The 21,729-nt window shown below is 44.2% G+C and overlaps 1 protein-coding gene across 1 annotated transcript in view; it reads right to left on the bottom strand.

Annotated features, from left to right (window-relative positions):
- The window catches only part of TMEM19 (transmembrane protein 19), a 29,300-nt gene extending 9,252 nt beyond the window's left edge, over positions 1 to 20,048 (bottom strand). Inside the window, exons 1-2 of the mRNA XM_065415851.1 lie at positions 19,922 to 20,048; positions 4,923 to 5,036 (exon numbers count right to left, since the gene is read on the bottom strand). Of these exons, the coding sequence (XP_065271923.1) occupies positions 4,923 to 5,036; positions 19,922 to 20,048 (241 nt within the window). The remainder of the gene's footprint in view (positions 1 to 4,922; positions 5,037 to 19,921) is intronic.
- Positions 20,049 to 21,729: the final 1,681 nt, after the last annotated feature.

Here is a 21,729-nt window from a genome sequence, read left to right as displayed (position 1 = left end):
CTAGCACCACAGTTACAAGTATCAGAGTTTGGTAATGCTGCTCTACTGTACCTTGGTGTTTCTCCATCTAGTCAAGAAAAGCAGGCTTGAACAGATCATTAATTTCCTTTTTATTTTTGGGAGGCAAGAAAGGAGCACTGCCCATCCTTCAGCAAAGGGAATCACAGAGAACAGTCTGGGTCTGTACCACATAAACTGAAGAATCAAGCAGATAGGCTCCCTCTATGTCTCAGATTGAGGGAATTGCTTTCCAGCAGCCTCCTTCCCCATACTCTTTTCACTCTTCTGGCTATGCATGGATGGAAAGAGACTGCAACCATCAGTCTCTCCACAAAGACTACAGATACTGCAGAGTAAGATGGTGTATGTTATCTCATGTCTCATTGCCATTATTGTAGTGGATTTTATATCTAAAAACAGATTAATTTATATATTGTACTGAAACTTAAAATAATTTTATATATTTAAGTAAGTCTTATTGGCAATATTAACAGTGATTTGTAGTTACAGTAGCATAAACTACTTGCTTAAACAAGTATAAATGACATTCAACACTAAACAACATGAAGCCATGACAGATACTGTATGCTTACACTTATATAGGGTGACCAGACGTCCCGATATTATCGGGACAGTCCCGATTTTAGGGGACTTGTCCCACGTCCCGACCTTACATTGGTCGGGACGTCTGGTCACCCTATATGAGGGGGACCGCGGCAAGCCGACGCTGCCAGCACCATTCACCTTTCCTCCCTGGGCCCTGGGGCAGCACGCAGCTGAGCTCCCGGCGCGGCGGCGCCAGCCCACGGGGCCCGCCGCCCGGCCGGCAGGAGCCTGCAGAGCGCAGCCCTGCCCCGGGCACACAGAGAGTTAGCAGGAGGTCTCACTCTGCTGCGTGCTGCAGCGGGGCGGGGCTTGTAGACTCCGGCAGCAGGCAGCCCCCCTCTGCCCCCCTCCCCTCGACCCGACCCTAGGAAGGGGCCAGAGGGACTGGGAGGGACCTGCCTGCTGGATGCTTCCTGGGAGCCGCTCCAGGTAAGCACTGCCCGCAGCCCCCACCCTGACCCTGTTCCCTCAGCCTCCCCCGCAGTCCCCCCTGTGTCCCCACCCTCAATCCACCTCCCTCAGCCCCCCTGACCCTGTTCCCTCTGCCTCCTCCACAGTCCCTCCCCTCCCCCCGATCATCTCACCCTGCATGGATGTGGAAATCTGTCCCGAATTCCAGGCTGTCGTTAGCCCCTGGGGCAAAAGATCAGCAGAGGTTTCCAAAGGGAAGTTTGCAGGCTTTGCTCAGACCCAAACATTTTCACTTAAATAAATAAATAAATAAATAAATACCCAAACCCATCCTGACACCCATCTGCTCTGTCCAGATTTGCTGTTGAGGCCAAAGTGGTTTGAAAAATTAAAAATCCTTGACACCATTGTGTTGCTTCCCCCTGTGTTGCTCGTTAATCTGATGGACCTGCCGATAATGAATAAAGATGAATGCCCTGGGAGCAATGTGTCAGGCAGACAGTTTGTTAAGTAGGAAAGTGAATGCTGAAGCCCTCACAAAATGCAGAGGCTTTTCTTAACCTGAGAACTGAAAAAGAGCCAGATACCCTGCATGGGTTTGAAAGTGACAAGAGTCAAGCAACTGACCAGAGCAGCACCAGGTTTGAAGTGACGAGGAGGGTCTGTGTCATGAAGTCTGCATTTCCACTGAGGACTCTTCCATCGCCAGGGTAGCGCTGGTGCAGGTCTGCCGCCCGGCACAGCAATGCTGAGAGGTGCCAGTGTAGACCCGACCCACTGTTCCCTCAGCCTCCCCCGCAGTCCCCCCTGTACCTCCCACCCTGAACCCACTGCCCTCAGTCCCTGCCCCCGTTCCAACAGCCTCCCCCACAGTCCCCCTGCTCCCCCCAACCCACTGCCCTCAGCCTTGCCCTACCCCAAATCTCTTCTTCAGCCTCTCCCATCATCCCACCCCCATCGCTCCTCCTGCTGTCCCACCCCCTCAACTTCCCCCCATTCCAGTCCTGCTCCCCTGTCTCATCCCCTCCAGACCCTGTCCCTCTCCCCAACCCTCCCCAGCCCAGCCCCATTGTCTCCCCTGCCCCACCCCACTCTACACAGCTCTCTCTATCCTGTCCCATTCATGCTCCCCATAGCCCCTACCCTACTCCCCCCATCCCAGTCCTGTCCCATCCCCCTCAGCCCCCCCCCAAACTCCCCCAGTCCTGTCCCCCTCAGTTCCTCCACCCTGCTTCCCCTGGTCCATCCCCACACACCCACCGACTTCCTCGACCTCCCTCCCTCCAATACCACTGCCTGGACCCACCCCCGTCCCACTCAGGACATGCAGGAAAAAGAAGCAATAGGCTTAAATTGTAGCAAGGGAGATTTAGGTTAGACATTAGGAAAAACTTCCTAACTGTAAAGGTAGTTAAGCACTGGACAAATTACCTAGAGACGTTATGGAATAGCAGTCATTGGAGTTTTTTAAGAGGTTAGACAAACACCTGTCAAGGATGGTCTAGTGTTGTTATTACTCAGTCCTGCCTCAGTGCAGGGATTTGACTAGATGACCTGTTGATGTCTCTTCCAGTCCTACATTTCTGTGATTCACACTGAATTGCCTTGTGCCACTGTCTAGTAGTAGTGGCACACAGTTCTCTGACATGCAGGTTTATAAAACTGTAGTTAATATACAGTTTGGAGCATAGCAGTTTTAAAGCTCTGCATGTTCAGACCAACTGAGCTGAAAATTGTGATCTTGTATTCAAAACTATTAAGATGTGGGCTGAAATAAAATCAGCATGAATTGCTCAACAATATCAATGGAATCAGCATTGCGCTGCTATATATTGTAAAACATTACAGTGAAATCTTGCAAGTATTACATAGCATGCTGCCTTGCCCAAGTGGTAACTAAGCATAACATCTTCCTGTTTCAATGTTCTTAACTTGTATCCCATAGCTCCTAGAAGTTGTTTTTTTTCAAACACTGAATACTGCTAAGTTATGAGTTTTAACAGTTTTTTTTTTCTTTTAAACCACAGCACTGAATGTTATTCTAAAATTGTTTTCCAAATATTCTTAAACTCCCAGTTTATCCCCCGCTGATGTTCATTGTGAAAAGTATTGCAGGTCTAATAATAATATTTGGCACTTTTGTAATTCACTGTCCAACCTGTGTTTTGTGCCCTCCTCTGGTGGATTTTTAGAGGATAACTGTATAGCTACCAGCTAAGGGAGTTATATCTTGAACTCAGGTAGTAGAAGCTCATGCTTTTAAAGTCTGGATGGCTCGGGTTCAATCTTTGGTGACTAGCTATGATGGAGGTTGCTACACTTATAATCCCTTTAATCAGAGGTTCTGAATGTGCTTTGTTGTAGGCAGAGCTAGCCTATAGTTAAGCAACCGAAAATTTAGAAAGGGAAGTGTTGAAATGTTGGGAAGCCTTATAATTTTGCCAGTCTGGAACGAACATCCCATCTGAGGGATGGGGGCGGGGAGAGAGGAGAGTGAGACAGGACCAGGAAACTGGGACAAGGAATCCAGAGCGGTAGTGGGGGGCAGTTGAAATCAGATGAGGAGCTGGGGCGGGTTAGACAGCAATAGGATAGACATAGACTGGAGGGGATGGGGAAGAAGGGTCTTTGACTACTAGAGACCACTCCATTCAGGAGCCTGGAATAGACCCAGGATTCCTGAGTTTCACAGTTCCTCTTCTGTCAGCAGATATCTGTGAAACCCAGTGGCAAAAAAAGTGTCTCATCCCCCTATAGAGCTGATCTATCACATATAGGATGACAACCTACTGCCTCTGCCATCACTTACTCCATTAGCTCAAGTGGCAGAAGTCTGTGCAGTGGATCTAAAGGTTCATCGGCAGGGTTGGAGCCAGGCGAGTTTCACGATGATTCCACATGACAGAATTTCTGGGGCAGTTCAGTTTTGATTTTTACAAAAAAACCTGGGGAAATGCATACAGAAATAGGGTGACCAGATGCCTAAATAGGGGAATCTCAAGCAGGAGTAGAGAGGTTATTTTATCTCTGTATTTGGCACTGGTGCAACCACTGCTGGAATACTGTGTCCAGTTCTGGAGTGCACAATTTAAGAAGGATATTGATAAATTGGAGAGTGTTCAGAGAAGAGTCACAAGACTGATTAAAGGATTATAAAACATGCCTTATAGTGATCGACTCAAGGACCTCAATCTATTTAGCTTAACAAAAAGAAGGTTAAGAAGTGACTTGGTTATAGACTGTAAGTATCTACATGGGGAATAAATAGTTAATAATGGGCACTTCAGTCTAGCAGAGAAAGGTAGAGCATGAGCCAACGGTTTGAAGTTGCAGCTAGACAAATTCAGACTGGATAGAAGGCATATCTTTTCAATGGTGAGAGTAATTAACGATTAACAATATACTAAGGGTCACGGTGTTTTTCTAAAAGCTTTTTCTAAAAGCTATCTTCTAGGAATTATTTTGGGAAAGTTCTATGTCTGTGCTATACAGGCAGTGAGACCAGGTGATCACCGGATCCCTTCTGGCTTTATAATCTCAGAACTAGGTACATCAATTCACATGCAAAATTCTCATTGAATTCAATAGGTGTCCTTGCCCTGTGGCTTGTGGTGCGGGCTGCAGCAGGGGCCGTACAACCCCTCTCGCAGCTTCCTAGGGCCCCCTCTCATGGCTCTGTGCACCTGTGTCTGTCATTGCTGTCCTCTCCCCTCCCCCCGCCCCGCTCGCCCAACGTGTCCTGATATTTCACTCTTGCGATCTGGTCACCCTACACTTATATGTTAACATTATTATTGAATTGAGAGTAGGAAGCCCTTAAAAGTGCACAGAAATGCAAAAATTAAGAAAGGCACATTAGTTTATATATTAAAATAGTTCACTTAATATTCCCAGAAAATACATACCCCCTAAAGCTCCACTGTGATCCAGGCTCTTTTTCTTAAAGCCTCGTGAAGCAATCATTAGTGGAACCACAACTGAAAAAAGCCAACGCCATGGAGAAATAGGCCGTAAAGTACCTGAGGAGTTAAAATAAGTATTAAATAAAATGTTACATACTGGCCTTCTGAAGGATAGAAAATGGTCAGAATAGCAATCTTTACTAATATGTATTTACATTCTGAACGAACAAATCAGACCTGCTTTATTTTCCTCACCCCTTTTACAATTCAGAAGAGAAATACTTTAACTCTCTTTCAGAGCACCACATTGAAATGGACCATCATAGAGTTCCTTTTTCCTTTTGTTTAGCATTCACATAAATTAATCCACATAAAGAGAAAGTATTCAGATTAGTAATAAAAACTTTACCAATCAGAAAAAGAACCAAACTGCAGGGAAATGACATTATTTTTAAATTTCTAAAAGGGAATTACAGACAGTGAAAATTAAAATTCAAAATGCAAAACTAACTGAAGCCTGATTTTAATTTTGGTAGAATGGATGATGTAATTATGATTTTACAGCAAATACATAAAGTCACTAATGGACGAATGACATTATGGGATCTTTTTCTTCCTAACTTCAAGTAAAGACATACAAATAATACTTTGAAAATTTAAGTTTTCTAGGCTTTATATTATTTTATTACTTTTATGCAGAGATGGCAGGACTACATTTGAATAAATAAACTAATACACAGAAATCTTTCGAGTACCTTATATTCTGATTGGTTCTCTAGAACTATATGAAGAAGTTTTAACAATATATTTTATAGTACATTATGCAATGAATACAAATGATTTTGAAAAACATTTCACCTAACTAAAAATTGCGTTGACAAATAATCTTGGCAATTTAATGAAGTATCCTGAAGACTGGTTAAAACAATTAAAATTAGAATTATAAATATCTAGATGAACATAATGTGGCAGAGGTAAACCAACATGGTTTATGTAAAGGAAATTTATGTCTCTGGAAACTCCTAAAATTCTTTGTATGTGTCAACACAAGAGTAGATAAAAGAGAACACACAGATAAATGTAGTTGGACCTTCCAAGAGCCTTTGACATAGTCACGTACAAAAAGATTATTAAGGGAATGAAATATTCATGGAGTGGGAAGTAAAGTCCTATAATGGTCATGGATCAGAAATTGTCTAGATATAAAACATGTAGTAGGAATAAATGGCCAATTTTAACTTTTCCACTCAACATATATATGAACTTTCTATATAAGTATTCATTCATAGTCTATATTTATCTTCAAAACATTCATTTGTATTTGATCAACCTCTTATTATCTAGGAATTTATTTTCTTCAAATCCTGTGGTAACCCATACATTATAAAATCTACTTGATCTTAATATAAATCTATCATTTCTTCCACTGCAATGATTAATCATACTATTATTTGTCTATGCCAGTAATGTTGGGGATCTGTCCTTCTCCAAAAATGAGCTATCACACATCTGGCTGGAAACACTAATTGTATTAGCAATGAATTTTTCCCCAAATCAATAACCTCCTTTGGACTATTACATATATAGAATCATTGTTGGTTTTGTGGTTGGCCTAATCTTGAAAATTCTAGCATTTTCCTTCAAAATACCATTACAGGGGGGTCCCCGGTATAAGTCTCCCCCTTATCCGTTGTTTCGCCTATCCATCGCTCATCAATAGGGGAACGTGTTCCAATTCACGTTGGTCCCAATCCGCGTATCCATCATTTGCAGTACTGTACTGTGTAAGTTGCAAATGAGAGATACGTCAATCGGGACCGACATGAATCAGAACACATTCCCCTATTGACAAGGGACGGATATGTGACAGATATATGTAGCCATGGTGGGCCGTGGCTCACCCACTTAACATCCAGGCCCACCCCCCATCCTCCCCAGCCCTGCTCCCACCCCAGCGCTTGCCCCACACCACCCACCTGGCGCTTCAGCCAAGGAGTGGGGTTGGGGTACGGGGCTTGCCCAGCTCCAGTGCTTCAGCTGCAGAGCGGTGTCAGGGGCTTGCCCCGCTCTGCTCGCCCAGCCCTCCTGCCAGCGAGTGGGTCAGGCCACGGGGGCTTCCAAGCCCCTGACCTGCATCCCTGGCTGAAACACCAGGCGGAGCAGAACAAGCCCCCACGCACCGACCCCGCTCCCCCGCTGGAGTGCCGGGCGGAGCGGAGCAAGCCCTCGCTCCCCAATCCTGCTCCCCAGCAGAAGCACCGGGTGGAGCGGGGCAAGCCTTGAGCGGAGCGGGTACGCACATTTTTACGAGGTCCCCCCCCCTTTTTCTGGTAGCCCCTGGCCAGAGCATCTATCACTCTCCCTCTCCCACAAGGCCAGCTAGTGGAGGGAAGAGGTGGCCAAATTGCTCCTACCCCTCTACCCCCTGTCATAGCCCGCCCACGCAAGTGTCCCCCTCCTACCTATGCCACTGCTGTACCAGTGGGTCCCCGGTATACATTGTTTCGGTATCCATGGCCAGGGTGGATAAAAATCAATGATTTTTTTTAAAAAAAATCAGATTTTTTTTGATAAAATGCTTTTTGAGGAAAAAACCTATCAAGATAGTTTTAATTAAGATACATTATAGCTCAAAGACATCTCATCATGGAATAGGGATTATAAATTCTAATTCTATAGTATGAGACAATATATTCATGTAATGTTTAAGAAAAGTTTTGTAAATGAGTTCATGGATTAGGGACCCAATTTTATGGGGTTCCAGGAGCTTCTGTATAGATTTAGCTTAATCTTTACCCAATGGGACTCAGTGCTCAGTCTAGAAGATATCATCAGAGATGCTTAGTTTTGCAGTTCTCAAACTGTGGATTTGTGTCTCCAGAGATAACATGCTTGTTAACAGCTAAAAATGTTTTAAAATAAATAAATAATTAGTATATAGAGGTGAGAAATAACAGACCTCAACCTTATTGTCCCTCTGCAAATTTGTGTACACAGCGTCAATCCCTTACCTCTCTCTAAAAGTGCAAAGTTTCAAAACGTTCAATGAATAGAAGATTGTTTGGGGGCGGAATAGATCTGGACAAAGAGAAGAAGTCTGGAGATAAATGTGAGAAGCGAGGGACAGGCAGTAGAAACAAAAGTGAAACTGTTCAAGCAGCATATTCCAGAAGTCTTGAGATCTTTCTGAATGTAGACTTCATTGATTTGAGATCTACCATACCATTCTCTCACTGAAAGGGAAATGGCAGCAGGCCGTAAAAAAGACCCAGTTTGGGAATATTTTAATGAAGTTCCTCTACCTGTGGGTAAGACAGGCATGTGTGCAAAATGCAAACAGTGCAACAAAGAAATGCAGGGCCTGGTTACCCGAAGGAAACAACATCATGAGAAGTGTTCCTTCTCAGGAGGAAGCTGCATTGAAGATGATGAAAGGAATATGTCTGAACATGCAGGATCTTCAGGTTGGTAAACTTTTATTTCATACTTCTTTCTCAAGGACTGCCTATTTTCCTTCTGGACTATTCTTGAATTCTCATGTTTGACCAAAAAATATAGTTGTTACTCTATGGTACTATCATTTTAGATGCAGTTGTGATAAAAAATAAATAGCTGAAATAGGCAGATCTTTCTTTTACAATTTCACCTTTAAAGTAGTACTGAGTGTCAGTAAATGCACTGAGTAATACTAAATGAGCAGTATGGTAATAATAAAGTAACTGCTTTGACTTATTTTGTTTAGGAGAATCCATCCTCAACATACAGGATTCTGAAGACTATCCACCTTCAAGATCACCATCATTTTCTATCGTTTCAGAGTTATCTGCCAATGATAGTGTTTCAGTCACATCATGTATGTCACATAGCCACAGTATAACACCTGTAGCAAAAAGAAAAAAAAATCCATCATCCAGAAACAACCATACATAAGTTTGCGATAAGCAGATTACAAAAAGAGGTAATTGATGAAAAATTTGCCCGTTTTGTTTATGCAACAAACTCTCCTCTCCGTATGATTGAGAACCCACACTTCATTAACATGGTTCAGTCATTAAGACCAGGATACAGTCCACCCAACAGAGCAGATGTCGCAGGCAAATTGCTGGATAAAGTGTATGAAAGAGAAATTGAGCAGTGTGCAAAAGGTCTAGAGAGTAAAATTGTTAACCTGAGTCTTGATGGGTGGAGCAATGTCCACAATGATCCTGTTGTACATGCTTGTGTGACAACAGAAGAAGGGAATGTCTTCCTTACAGAAACAATTGGTACATCAGGAAATGCACACACAGCAGAATACTTACAAGAAGTAGCAGTAAAAGCTATAACAAACTGTGAAAAAAAATTCAAATGTCTAGTATGCAGCTCGGTCACAGACAATGCTGCAAATTTATCCAAGATGAGAAGAAATTCTTTAGAAGAGAGCAAAGAGAGTCCTAAGCTAATAACATATGGTTGCAGTGCTCATTTGATGCACCTCCTAGCCAAAGACTTCAGTGTGCCAGAAATAAAGGCTAATGTTGTTGAAATTGCAAAATACTTCTGTAACAACCATTTTGTAGCAGCTGCTCTGAAAAAAGTGGAAGGAATCAAGCTAACTCTCCCACAAGACGTGCAATGGAACTCAGTAGTGGATTGTTATGAGCACTATATCAAGAAATGGCCTAATCTGATGACAGTTTGTGAACAAAATCGTGAAAAAACAGATGGCACTGTCAGAGCCAAAGTTCTCAACATTGGGCTTAAGAGAAATGGTGAACACATGCTGAGTACCCTGAAGCCTATTTCTGTAGCCTTGAACAAAATGCAGGGAAATAGCTGTTTGTTGCTGTTGAAATTTCGAAGGAACTGAGGGGGATCTTAAAAAGAGAAGTATGCAATGACAGAGTTAAATTACAAGCATTAAAAAAAACGAATGGGACAAGCACTATCTCCAGCTCATTTTCTTGCAAATATTCTCAATACTCGGTACCAGGGTCAAACCTTAACTGCTGAAGAAGAGGAGTTGGCTATGACGTGGACATCCAGCAATCATCCCTCTAAGAGGGTGGTGAAGCACTGGAATGGGTTACCTAGGGAGGTGGTGGAATCTACTTTCTTAGGGGTTTTTAAGGTCAGCCTTGACAAAGCTGGGATGATTTAGTTGGGGATTAGTCCTGCTTTGGGCAGGGGGTTGGACTAGATGACCTCCTGAGGTCCCTTCCAACCCTGATATTCTATGATTCTATTCTATGATAATGCCAACTATAATAAACTTTAGAGGTAAGGGTGAACCATTCAATTAATATATGTTTGCTGATGATGTTTTAAAGAAAGTCACACCAGTGAACTGGTAGAAGTTACTTAAGCACTTGGATTCAGAGACTGTTGAAGTGATAATCTCACTTTTAACAGCAGTAACTTCTTCTGCCGTTGTAGAAAGAATAATTTTCTTCCTTTGGACTAATTCATTCAAAATTGAGAAATCATTTGGGACCTGAAAAAGCAGGAACGCTTGTTTTTCTTTTCCAGATTATGAACAAACAGAAAAATGAAGGTGAAGACGACTGAGTTAGCTGCAGAAGCCAATATTTTAAGTTTCTCATGTTGACCTGGCTGACAGGCGATTTAATTTTGGGGTTTTTTTTTAAATATTTCATTTAACTATTTTAGTTAACAACAATTTTAACAAAAACAAGCCTGATTTTAAAAAACTGAATGTTTAACTAAATTCAAAAATTCATATGCTTGTTTTGTTAAAATATTATATGTTTGCTGCTGAAGAAAAAAAATCCAGAATACATAACGTTGTTGTTTTAGTTAAATAAAACAATTTAAATATCTGTCTGGTGATGTTCTCCTCCTAATACAGCCTGGCAAGAAAATCCTCCAAATATTAATGGTTAACCTGTTGAATTGGAAATAGTTCACCACCCAATGACTTCATAAATATCTGCTTCAATTACCTTTGGTAAATGAAATAATCAAACAATCATTCATTTTCTGGTATAGCTGTAAAACTAATCTGAAAAGTTTTCAAAATAAATCATTTTAAAAATGTATAGTGTGTACCTTCTAAAAATGAAACCTACATCTATCTCTGAGTTGTGAAGAATATGTATTAAGGTTATAACAACCAAGAAGAATGCACTTTTATGTAGAAATCCTTGATTAAATCGAGTCTTCCTGACTAGTGATTTAAATCAATTTGATTTAAATCAAATTTACCCTGTCCATGGTCCTTTTCAAGAACACAACCCTGATTTACACCAGGGATCTGCTGTATCTTAGGACTCCCCCACCAGACATGCACCCTCCATACCCTTTCCAGCACTTAAGACTCCCTTTTGTATATATTTTCCTTATTTTCAAGATACCTCAGTAACAATTCATTATATAAAGCAAAGATCAGGCCCTTCAAGTTGGTCTTTCCCATAATCAATGTTTTTATTCTCATTACTGGTCTCCTGAAATTCAGGCTTTCTACATGGGATTAGTGCTTTAGTTGCAAATAAGACAAAACTGATATATTAATATTCCCCATGAGCTGATAGGATTAAATTCCATAATTGTATCATTATAGAGTAGCTGTCTGATGGTTACCCTTTTCCATCCCACATATTATATACTGGATTAGATAATTCCAGTGGAAATTCTGGATTGTATTTGATGGGTGTAAATGGGGAGGGAAAGGGACTACCTCTTATCTGTATACAATTCCAGATCCAAAGTGTCATGACACATGGATTGTTCTCTGTGTGTTGATCTTTTAGGTCAGTGTTTCCCAAACTTGGGACGCCGCTTGTGTAGGGAAAGCCCCTGGCAGGCCGGGCCGGTTTGTTTACCTGCCCCGTCCGCAAATTCTGCCGATCGCAGCTCTCACTGGGCGCGGTTCGCTGCTCCAGGCCAACGGGAGCTGCTGGAAGCGGCGGCTCGACCCTCGCCGCTTCCAGCAGCTCCCATTGGCCTGGAGCAGCGAACCGCGCCCAGTGGGAGCCGCGATCGGCAGAATTTGCGGACGGGGCAGGTAAACAAACCGGCCCGGCCTGCCAGGGGCTTTCCCTACACAAGCGGCGTCCCAAGTTTGGGAAACACTGTTTTAGGTTATTAAAAAAAACCCAACATGCTACATTTATCTTTAAAATTCTGTTATTCAATTTTCACCCAGTGTTTACTGGCACTATGATACCAGGCTAACAGTGATCTTAATTGAGCCACCAAATAATATTTTAGTGAATTTGGTACTGCCAATCATCCTTCTAAACTAGGTCTATATGAATTTTCTTCTTTACTCTTGGGAACTTATTGTCACATACAATTTAATAATTATTGTTTACATTTCTTTGAGTTCTTTTTGATACCCATACTGTTAGGGCCTGAGATAGGATATTAATTTTTGACAACATAAAGCCAAGATAAATATAGTTTTTCCCAATCCAACTCATTTTTCAGTTTTAAAATAATGGGAGGAAAATTAATTTCGTATAGCTGGCTAGGAAAAGTATTGACTACTAAGAACCGTATTTGTTTAGATCACACAAACTCAAATGTATCTTGCAGCTGTTTAATTACAGATTACTACAGCCCTGTATTTAATATTTCAGATTTAGTATAATTATATATATTGATAGACAACCGAATTCAGTAATCTATTTTAGAATGTAAATCCTAGATTGTACAGATTAGTAACCATTAACATCACATTGCTGACATACAGCACTATTTCATGTTCCATTTTAATTGGAATAGGTTATGCTATAATTCTAACATATTTTTGTGCCGGGGCTCCATAAATAGGGCAAACAATGGAGACAGAAGAAAATTTGTTTGGCTCCTCTTTGTAGTTGAAATACTTTGAAGTGTACTACATTGACTTTTATCCTAGCAGCTGGAAAGTCATAATACATTTATTCAAGTCTTCATACTGCTTCCAAAACCCATCTTCGATCATGTTTTTAAAATAAATCACACTACTTTATCAAAGGCCTTCTTAGTGGCTAAGGATAGCAGTAGACTTTCTTTTTTTATTTTGCAGGCAATGAAAGACATGGACAAATATTAGCTCAATATCCTTGGAATAAGCAATGGCCAGGGACTGACAAAAAGTGATTTAAAAATTAAAACAAACATAATATATTCTTGGTAGGATTTTTTAAAAGGATTAGACATTTATTATTCCTATTTATACAAATAATGAGAACATCCACAGTTGCAAAAGGATAAAAAATAAAGAATGTAAACCCTCATGCTTCAGAACATAAACAACCACTAACTGACAAGTGATAGAAAGAAACTTCCTGGTGAGGGAGATTATCTTATAATTTGCAATTTCCTCTGGAACATCTGGTACTGGCTACTATCAACAACAAGATACTGGACTAGATCCTGTCTGGCAATTCCTGTTCTTTTCTCAAATGGTACATTAAGATATATTTTCATATATATTTTTGAGAACTTTCATTATGCGTTCTGTATGCCTGCACTGTTTGAGAAGCAGTACCTACAACGGAACAATCAGTATCTCTAAAGTTTGTTTTTATGCCATCTGAACTGTCTTACATTTATGAACTTTTTTTTAACATAGTGGAGAATATAGAAGTACTCAGTTCACACAAAATCACGTTACAGGTTATAGCAAAATCACATTCGAAAGTTCCAATGACCAGCTCTTCTTTTCCCCTATTGTTAAGAAATGCATTCTCATTATCATTGCAAATATTTCATCTGACAGGAGTCTTTTCATAAGGCATTGTGACTTGTGTGGACACTCAGATTTATTTATACTTCAGGTTGAATAGTACATGAGGTATTTTTTGTGTTTGTTTTTAATCAGCAATGATGAACTTCCTTTCACTTTACCTTTCAGATCAAAAACTCCTATCAAATTAAACACATGACATTATTACCACTCAAACTTTTGGCCATAGGTTTACTTGCACCGCAGCACAAATACGAATATAGAATATTTCATTGCTTAATTTTGCTGTTTCTTTGTTTGGGCATCAAAGTGTTAATTCCAGAAGAATTAGCTCTGGCCACGGGGGCTGAAGCCGAAGAAGTCACGGAAGAAGTCTGTTAAAGTCACGGAATCCGTGACCTCTGTGACAAGGATGTTAAGAAAGCTCCAAACTCTACTCTTGGATACTAGAGAAGGAAAGAAATTACTCCTAGTCCTATCAGAGCAATTACTGTGTAACACTGTCTGATAGATTACCTTGATGATAACAAAGGGAAAATACTATATGGGGTAACAGTATTATCACTAACCAAAGTCTCTCAATATGAAAAGCATAAATACAATGCATTTAAGCTAATTTTTCAAAATATTCAAATCATTGCCCATGGCAGACGAATGTTGACCAGTTAATTTACAAAAAGGATCAACTTGTACCCATTCAGCCAAACATGTTTTTCTACAGTGACTACAAACATTTTATTGAAACTGAATCCATTAACAGTATTTAGCTATAGCACCCTGATATTCAGTCAGGATACAACCTCTGATAAGGCTACTAGATTAGCAGCAATATACCAGCAACCTTCATATTCTCTTATTACTGTTTTGTTTGGATATTAAATTGGAAGTCCAAATTCCATCTTAAACACAGTCAAAAAAATTGAAGTATGATAGGGAATCATGTTGCTAGTATAGCATGATACTATGAAGCAATTTCATAGTTAAGAATCAAGAGATTTGGCTTGAAATTATTTTTGAAATGCAACATTTAAAATTTTACTCATCAAAACTTGGCATTTAAAGTTTTGGGTCTCAGTCCTGCAAGAACTACTGAATGGACATAGGTATTTTTAGTAAAAGTCACTAGCAGGTCACAGGCAATAAACAAAAATTCACAGAAGTCTGCGACTTGTCCCTGACTTTGTTAGTCCCAGCCCAAGCCACTGCTCCAGGGCTGCTGCTTTGGCCACGGTGGCTGAAACCAAAGAAGTCACAGAGGTCCGTTAAAGTCATGGAATCTGTGACAAAACTGTATCCTTAATCATGACCTTTGACATCAGCTCTTAACATGAGAAAAAGCAGTGCATGGCCAGCAGAGCTCAAAGCTCTGCAGGTGCAGGGGTTCCTGATCCCCAAGGGCTCAGGGGTATTACAGAGCAGGCACATTCTTCAGTGATGTATCTGAAACCTGGCATGACATCAGTAGCATAGCTAGGGGAGGTGCAGGGGAAGCAGCTGCTTCCCCTTAGCACATTTTCCAAAAGCAGCGCCTTAGTTAGGGGTTACCATGGCGCCAGTGGGCGGGGCCCACGCTCCACTCTGAAGCTTGGCCTGCCAGGCCACTGCTGGGCTCCTGCAGGCAATGGGGGGCAGCACGGCCAGAGGAGCCATTGGGGGTGGGGGGGGACACGGGCACGGCCAGAGGAGCGAGGGGGCCGCTCCTCGGCCACCGTACCCCACGCTCAGCGCGGCCCCAACATCGTTGCGGCCGCCTGCGGCGGCTCAGGACTCAGCGGCCAAGCGCTCCCTGCCCCTTGCTAATGCAGCAGCAGCATCTCCCGGCAGCAGCTCGCAGCCCATTATACAGGCGGGGGGGGGGGGGGGGGTAGGGTAGGGACCGACCATCCGCTCCCTGCTCACGTCACGTCCGAGACTCCAGCCCGCTGTGTGTGGGGATCGCCCTGGGGCAGGGGTGCAAAGCGGTTACAGCGCGGCCCCGCCCTTCGGGCCACCACCGTGACCCCATCCCCCTGCATCACGCCCCTCCCCGCCCGTTTGCTTGGCCCCGCACCCCTGCGCAGACCCTCTAGCTGCCGGTTACATTCCAACCGCCTGGAGTTTCCCGTGTGCCTCTCCCCTCCCCCTCCCGCAGCAGCCGCCCGGCGCGGTGTCATGGCTTTCTCCGAGGTCACTCGGCAGCTGGTGAGTCCCGCCCGGGGGCACGTGAAACTTTCTCGCCTCTTCTCCCCCCCCCCCGACTGCACCCTGAAAACTTCCTCAGCTGGGCCGGGCTGTGCCCGGCCCCCTCTCCCCGGACCAAGCCCCTCCGAGGGCGGGGGCACAGCATGGCCGCAGCACAATGTGGCCGGAGGAGCCGGGGGGGGGGGAGGAGGCCCTGGCGCGGCCGAAGGAGCCAGCCAAGGGAGTGGGGCGCGGAGTGGCCAGAGGAGGAGCCAAGGGGGGCGTGGCCAGAGGAGGAGCCTAGGGAGGGCGCCTTTTTTATGTTTTCTCCCCCTGCACTTAGAACCTGGCTACGCCACTGCATGACATGAGTAATTAACATATGGAGGGAGGCCTCACATCTTGGAGGATAAAATTAGGGAAGTAAACAGATCATTACGCTGAAGTAAACAGGTCAGTATGCTAAAAAGACAATGTCTGGGCCAGCTACAAAAAGAGGGAGAACAGCCACTGAACCATTTACTAACAATGGACAAGATAAGTTAGGACTGTAAAAAGAGGAGGATAAGAGTGCACAATGCATGGTCAGAGCAGGCTGCAGAAGGACTGGTTCTTGCAAAATAACCAAGCCAATCCAAAAATGTATGATGCAATGTATAGTCAATGTAACGTGTAAATATATATAAATGAAGAGGTTTTTGTGTAACTTTGGATGTGTGGTATGCCCTATACCCACGCCCCCTACCCTTGAGTCTGATCAACTCTACATAGGTTTGCTGTATACCAAGTAAAGGAACTTGAATGATGAAATATGGAGTCAAAAGACGTTTTTGGATTCCAGAGAACTGAACGAGGTGTTGGATTCCAGAGAACTGAACGAGGTGTTCTCCCACAACTGGACAAATTGTTCTGGATAAGTAGGGCCTTTCATTTTTGGCTTTTATTGTATTTAATTTTGCCTGGGAATCCATGAAATGAATCTGCCATGCGCAATGATTTGAATATTTTGAAAAATTAGCTTAAATGCCCTGTATTACTATAACAACAAAAACAGGTGAAAATTGGTGGAAAAATCTATTAATTTTTCTGGGTAAATATTGGGGTTTATTTTGATGGACGGAAGGACAGGGGGGAAAAGTATTCAGTAGATTAATGCTTTGATGAATGGAATTCAATGTGATTTGCTGCAGAACTAAAACAGAACTCAAAACATATTGAGTTTAACAAAACAATACATCTCTAAACCCAAAATAAAACTTTTTATTTGAATAAAGTTTACTGTTTAGACTTAGAACTATTAGCCTATAAATATTTATATTTAATAACTGGGCCACGCCATTTGCAGCGACACACTTAACTTCATCCTTTTCTCCTGTTTTTGTTTTTTTTCCAACTTTTGAATACTTCCTTGTGTTCTGAAATGTATTCTGATACAGATTTTCATTTTCTTCCCATTTTAGAGGGAGATCTTTAAACCGTTATCTGCTAACAGCTTTAAATATATCTGTGGTGGGTGTGAGATTCATCAGTAAGTTCAGATGCGCACGCAGTTCAGAGCTTATGTGCATGCCTGTTTGTATCTTCTAAACCAGAGGTTCTCAAACTGTGGTCCGCAAGCTCCATTCAGGTGGTCCACCGATAGTTCCCTCTAAGGTGCGAGCCTGGGCGGCCACACACAAGAGAATGAAGGGCCACCCACTTAATTAGTGGAGCCACGCAGGCATAGCTCCACTAATTAGGTGCCTGGACCTGGAGAAGACACACATGTAAGGTGAGGTGGTGGCCTTGGGGGGAATAAGGGGTAGGTGGGAGGGGCAGTAGGATGAGAAGAGGGGGTGGGTGGAATTTGGGACATGCATGGCTGTGGCAGCCAGAGAAAGCGGCGACTGCCCTCCTTCTCAGCCTCAACTCTGTGGCGGTGGAGAGACCCCGCTCCTTCCCAGCTCTGGGGCTGCCAGAGTGGGGGAGAGAGGGAGAGACCCTCCTCCTTCCCAGCCCCAGCTTGGGGGCTGCCACAGCCGGGGAGAGAGGGCACATCCATTGCATTAGAAAGGTAAGACTACTGATATTAAAATATGAATGTGCGCTTTTATTTGTAGAACAAAAAATATTAATTATTATTAAGGTTTTTTTTTATATAGTGCTTTTATCCAAAGCGCTTTACAATAGTTAGCTAATGGCACAAACAACATTTGGAAAGATCATTAAGTGGTCCACCGAGACACTCAGCTCATGGTCCCTGGAAAAAAAAGTTTGAGAACCATTGTTCTAGACCAGGGGTTCCCAAACTTGGTTCACGGCTTGTCCAGGGTAAGCCCCTGGCGGGCCCGCGAGATGCTTTGTTTACCTGAGCTGCGCAGGCCAGCTTCCCGCAGCTCCCATTGTCTGGGAACGGCAAACCACGGCCACTGGGAGCTGCGACGGCTGTACCTGCAGACGCTCAGGTAAACAAAGTGTCTTGCGGCCCGCCAGGGGCTTACCCTGAACAAGCCGCGAACCAAGTTTGGGAACCCCTGTTCTAGACTAATACATAGCCTTACTTCAACTGGCAGCTTTGCATGTACACACAGACTAACGTATTATCATAATACATATATCCCATGCAATGTACTGTATTTTCCTAATAAAACAAGTTATTTTTATTTGAATGAAACAAAAGTAGGGTGAAAATCGGAAATAACTGAATAATACTTTTTGTAAAACCTGAGATTTTTTCGGTAAAATTTGGTTTAAACTGAAAACGAAGGAGCTTATGAATAAGCCAATTGGAAAAGGTCTCAGAGGGAATCCCAACAAATGATGCATGTCTTATGGTATGCAAAAAGATTCATAAAACAGAAGTACCCCTTCTTCTCCTCTGTACCAGAGTGCAAAGCAAGTGCTTTAGGAGATGACAGGAAGGGAGCCTTGTTGCTATGGGCCTCCACTTGGGCATACCTAAGATGTGTAAGAAAAAGCCTAGTACTTTCCAGCATCAGCCAACACAAAATTTTCTATACAGACTTGTATGGCTACTGTGCATGCCAACTGGTTTTAAATTTACACGGCTTCTTATATTTCTTTTGAGAAAATAAAAAAATACCCACATAAAAACTGTTCCGTTAAATTTACTAAATATACTATTACTCACAGAATTCATACATGTGGTTAAGGACAATATAAACATGTGGCAATTCACTTTACACATTGCAGCCACCTTAACTCACAACCAAAAGAAATACTTATGAATTATTTCAACAGTGTTGAAAGTCTTTGTAATTAAGTATATAGTTAGCGATGCAGATGTTGAAAGAATCTGCATGTTGTGATTCTGAGTTAAGGTAGCAGATGGAAGGTGTACAGTCACCAGACATAATCACTAAAAGGATAATAGAACATTTATGTAAAGTATTCTTTAATACTCTCCTACTACAAGGATCCTGACAGGTATTTTGTCTACAAGTAATAATATTGATTGAAGAAATCTTAACTTAACAAATTAACAAAATATGATCTAATATGATCTATTAAAGGATTGGCACATCTTGCTTCTGGAGGCGGAGCTCATTGCACACACTGCTTGAATTCCTCAATTCCCCCCCCACAAGCTCCCAGGGCCACCCTCCCACCTCCCTCCATTTTAGGAAGTCCATGCAGAAACCCCTCCTTCACGCCAGGGGCTCTGTGTGCCCCCTTTCCTCCCTTACTAGGATCCCCCATTTTCTCCCTGTACCACTTGTCTTAGTGCCCCCCTATCTACCACCTGTCTCTGTGCCCCTCCCTTTATGTTCTCCCTACACAATTATTTTTTTCTGTCTGGGAGATAAGTCATTCAGGGCAACCACATTTTAAACTCTAGTGAATCAATGGGCAGAGCTCAGATGGGAGGTACTATGCTGGAAGGTATTAACGGCTACCATCAACTGGTTCTTTGATCTATAGACCATTACAGATCTCACTGAAGCTGACAGGTCTCTAACCACATGCCAGGGGCCTCTGTGTGTCCTCCACTGATTTTTCAATTTTCATCAAAATCCATAGGGTCCCACTGATGACTAGAACATTCTCTAAAAGTCTGGAGTTTACTGGAGGCAGTGTTCCAAAGTTATCATTTACTAACAGAGACAGGCCATCAAGTTGAGCATAAGGCTTAGCTTTGCTCAGCCATGTAGGCTGGCCACGGACTTACCATAGTATGTACTTGCTGTCATGGACACAATCCAGAAAGATAAGGAAATACAAATAAGCAGGCTCAAAATGACAATATTTGTCATCATTTTGATAGATTCTTTGTAGTCCTCCTGCTGGTATGACATGGGAATTCAGAGGACAATTACCTATGGGAAGGAAAGAGCAAAAAGGATCAGACAAACAATTTCAATTGAAGAGGCATTTTTGTTAAAAACAAAGTTTAATGCAGAGGCTGTGTCTTGGGCCCTAGCACTGGGGACCATTCCTCAGATCATTGCTAAGTTAAAGACAACTACACCCCCACATGGCAACGCCCCGCCCCACAACAGGGGAGCATCTCGAAACTAACCCAGCAAGAGGGAGCCTCTCCCAGCGCGCACAGGCAAGAGGCACCAAGTCCATGTCACCACCCGTAAGAAAAGAGGGAGAGTCAGAAAAGGCAGAGCAAGTTTGTGATCCCCCGCCCATGGGAGCGTGTCGGGTCTGCGAGCCCTTCCCCGCACGATGGGGGGTCGGCGTGTGTGGGGGTCGGGTCTGCGGGCCTTTCCCCACACGTGAGGGGTGGGTCGGATCTGCGGGCCCTTCCCCCACGTGAGGTGTTGGGGGGGCGGGTCTGCGGGCCCTTCCCCCACAAGGTGGCGGCCCGGCTGTAGCGGCGCCGGGGAGGGGGGGCCCGCAACCTCACCCTCTGCCACGCACGGCGGGCTCGCTGTCCTGCCCCGGCCGCTGGGCGAGCCTCATGCTCGGTCCCCGCGCGGTCGAGCACCGGCAGCGCCAGAGCGACCCCGGCTCCGCGCAGCCTCAGGGCTCCGGCCGCCACCCAGCCGCGCATGCTCCGTCGACTGCAATTCCTGCGCTTCCTGCCCATCTGCCTCCGCTCAGGGAAACACCCTCCGCCAGAGGCGCAGCACCGTGACCGCGGGCACTGAGCCCCCTTCCCCCACCGAGCCCGTGACAGCGGGGACTGGCCCTTCCCCACTGACTCCGGCCCCCCCATGCCTGTGACAGCGGGTTCTGACCCCTCCCGGAGTCTCACCAAGTACGTCTCCCCCGTCCCCACACCTGTGACAGCAGAGACTAATCCCCGCTCAGAGCCCGCGCCCCATGCGTGACAGTGGAGACTGACCTGCCCACCGAGCCTAGCCCCCCACCCGTGACAGTGGGGAGTAACCCACCCCCGCACATTGAGCCCATGCTCTCCATGACTGTGGAATTAAACCTCCCCCCCAACCAACCTCATTCCTGCCCACCCTTGTGGCAGTGGGGACTGAGACCCCCACTGAGCCCATGCCCTCCACACCCACCAGTGACAGAGGCAACTGCCCCCCATGAGCCTAGGCCCCCTTAATCTCTGTGACAGCAGGACCAACCTCCCCCACAGAGCCCATGCCCTCCTGACAGCAGGGACCGTCCCCCCCACACACCCACCAAGCCTGGGCACCCCACCCCTGTGATAGCAAGATCTGATTCCCCCCTCCCACTGAGACCATCCCCCCCAACCTCAAAGTAACAGTGGGGACTACCCACCCATGGAAACTGTCCCCCCCCCCAAAACTTACACACACACCGCCCTCTCCCATCAGTTACAGCTTGGGCTCCGGCCCCATCCCCTCCTTGAAACTAGAACTGAGACCTGGGGCTGTTTCACCCCACTACAGCATGGAACCCATGACCTCCTCCCCCCTCTCTTCAACTAAGCATCAAGTCTGTGCCTCCATCAGTCCCTTCAGTGAGAGCTAAGGTTGTGCTCCCCTCTCTTGCACTGACTATATGCTCTCCCATCCCCTCAGTAACAACTGGGGTTGG

Source organism: Emys orbicularis, chromosome 1, assembly GCF_028017835.1.
Source record: "Emys orbicularis isolate rEmyOrb1 chromosome 1, rEmyOrb1.hap1, whole genome shotgun sequence".
Lineage (NCBI taxonomy): Eukaryota > Metazoa > Chordata > Testudines > Emydidae > Emys > Emys orbicularis.
The sequence above is the reverse complement of the archived record's forward strand: the minus strand, read 5'-3'. Positions and strand labels throughout refer to the sequence as shown.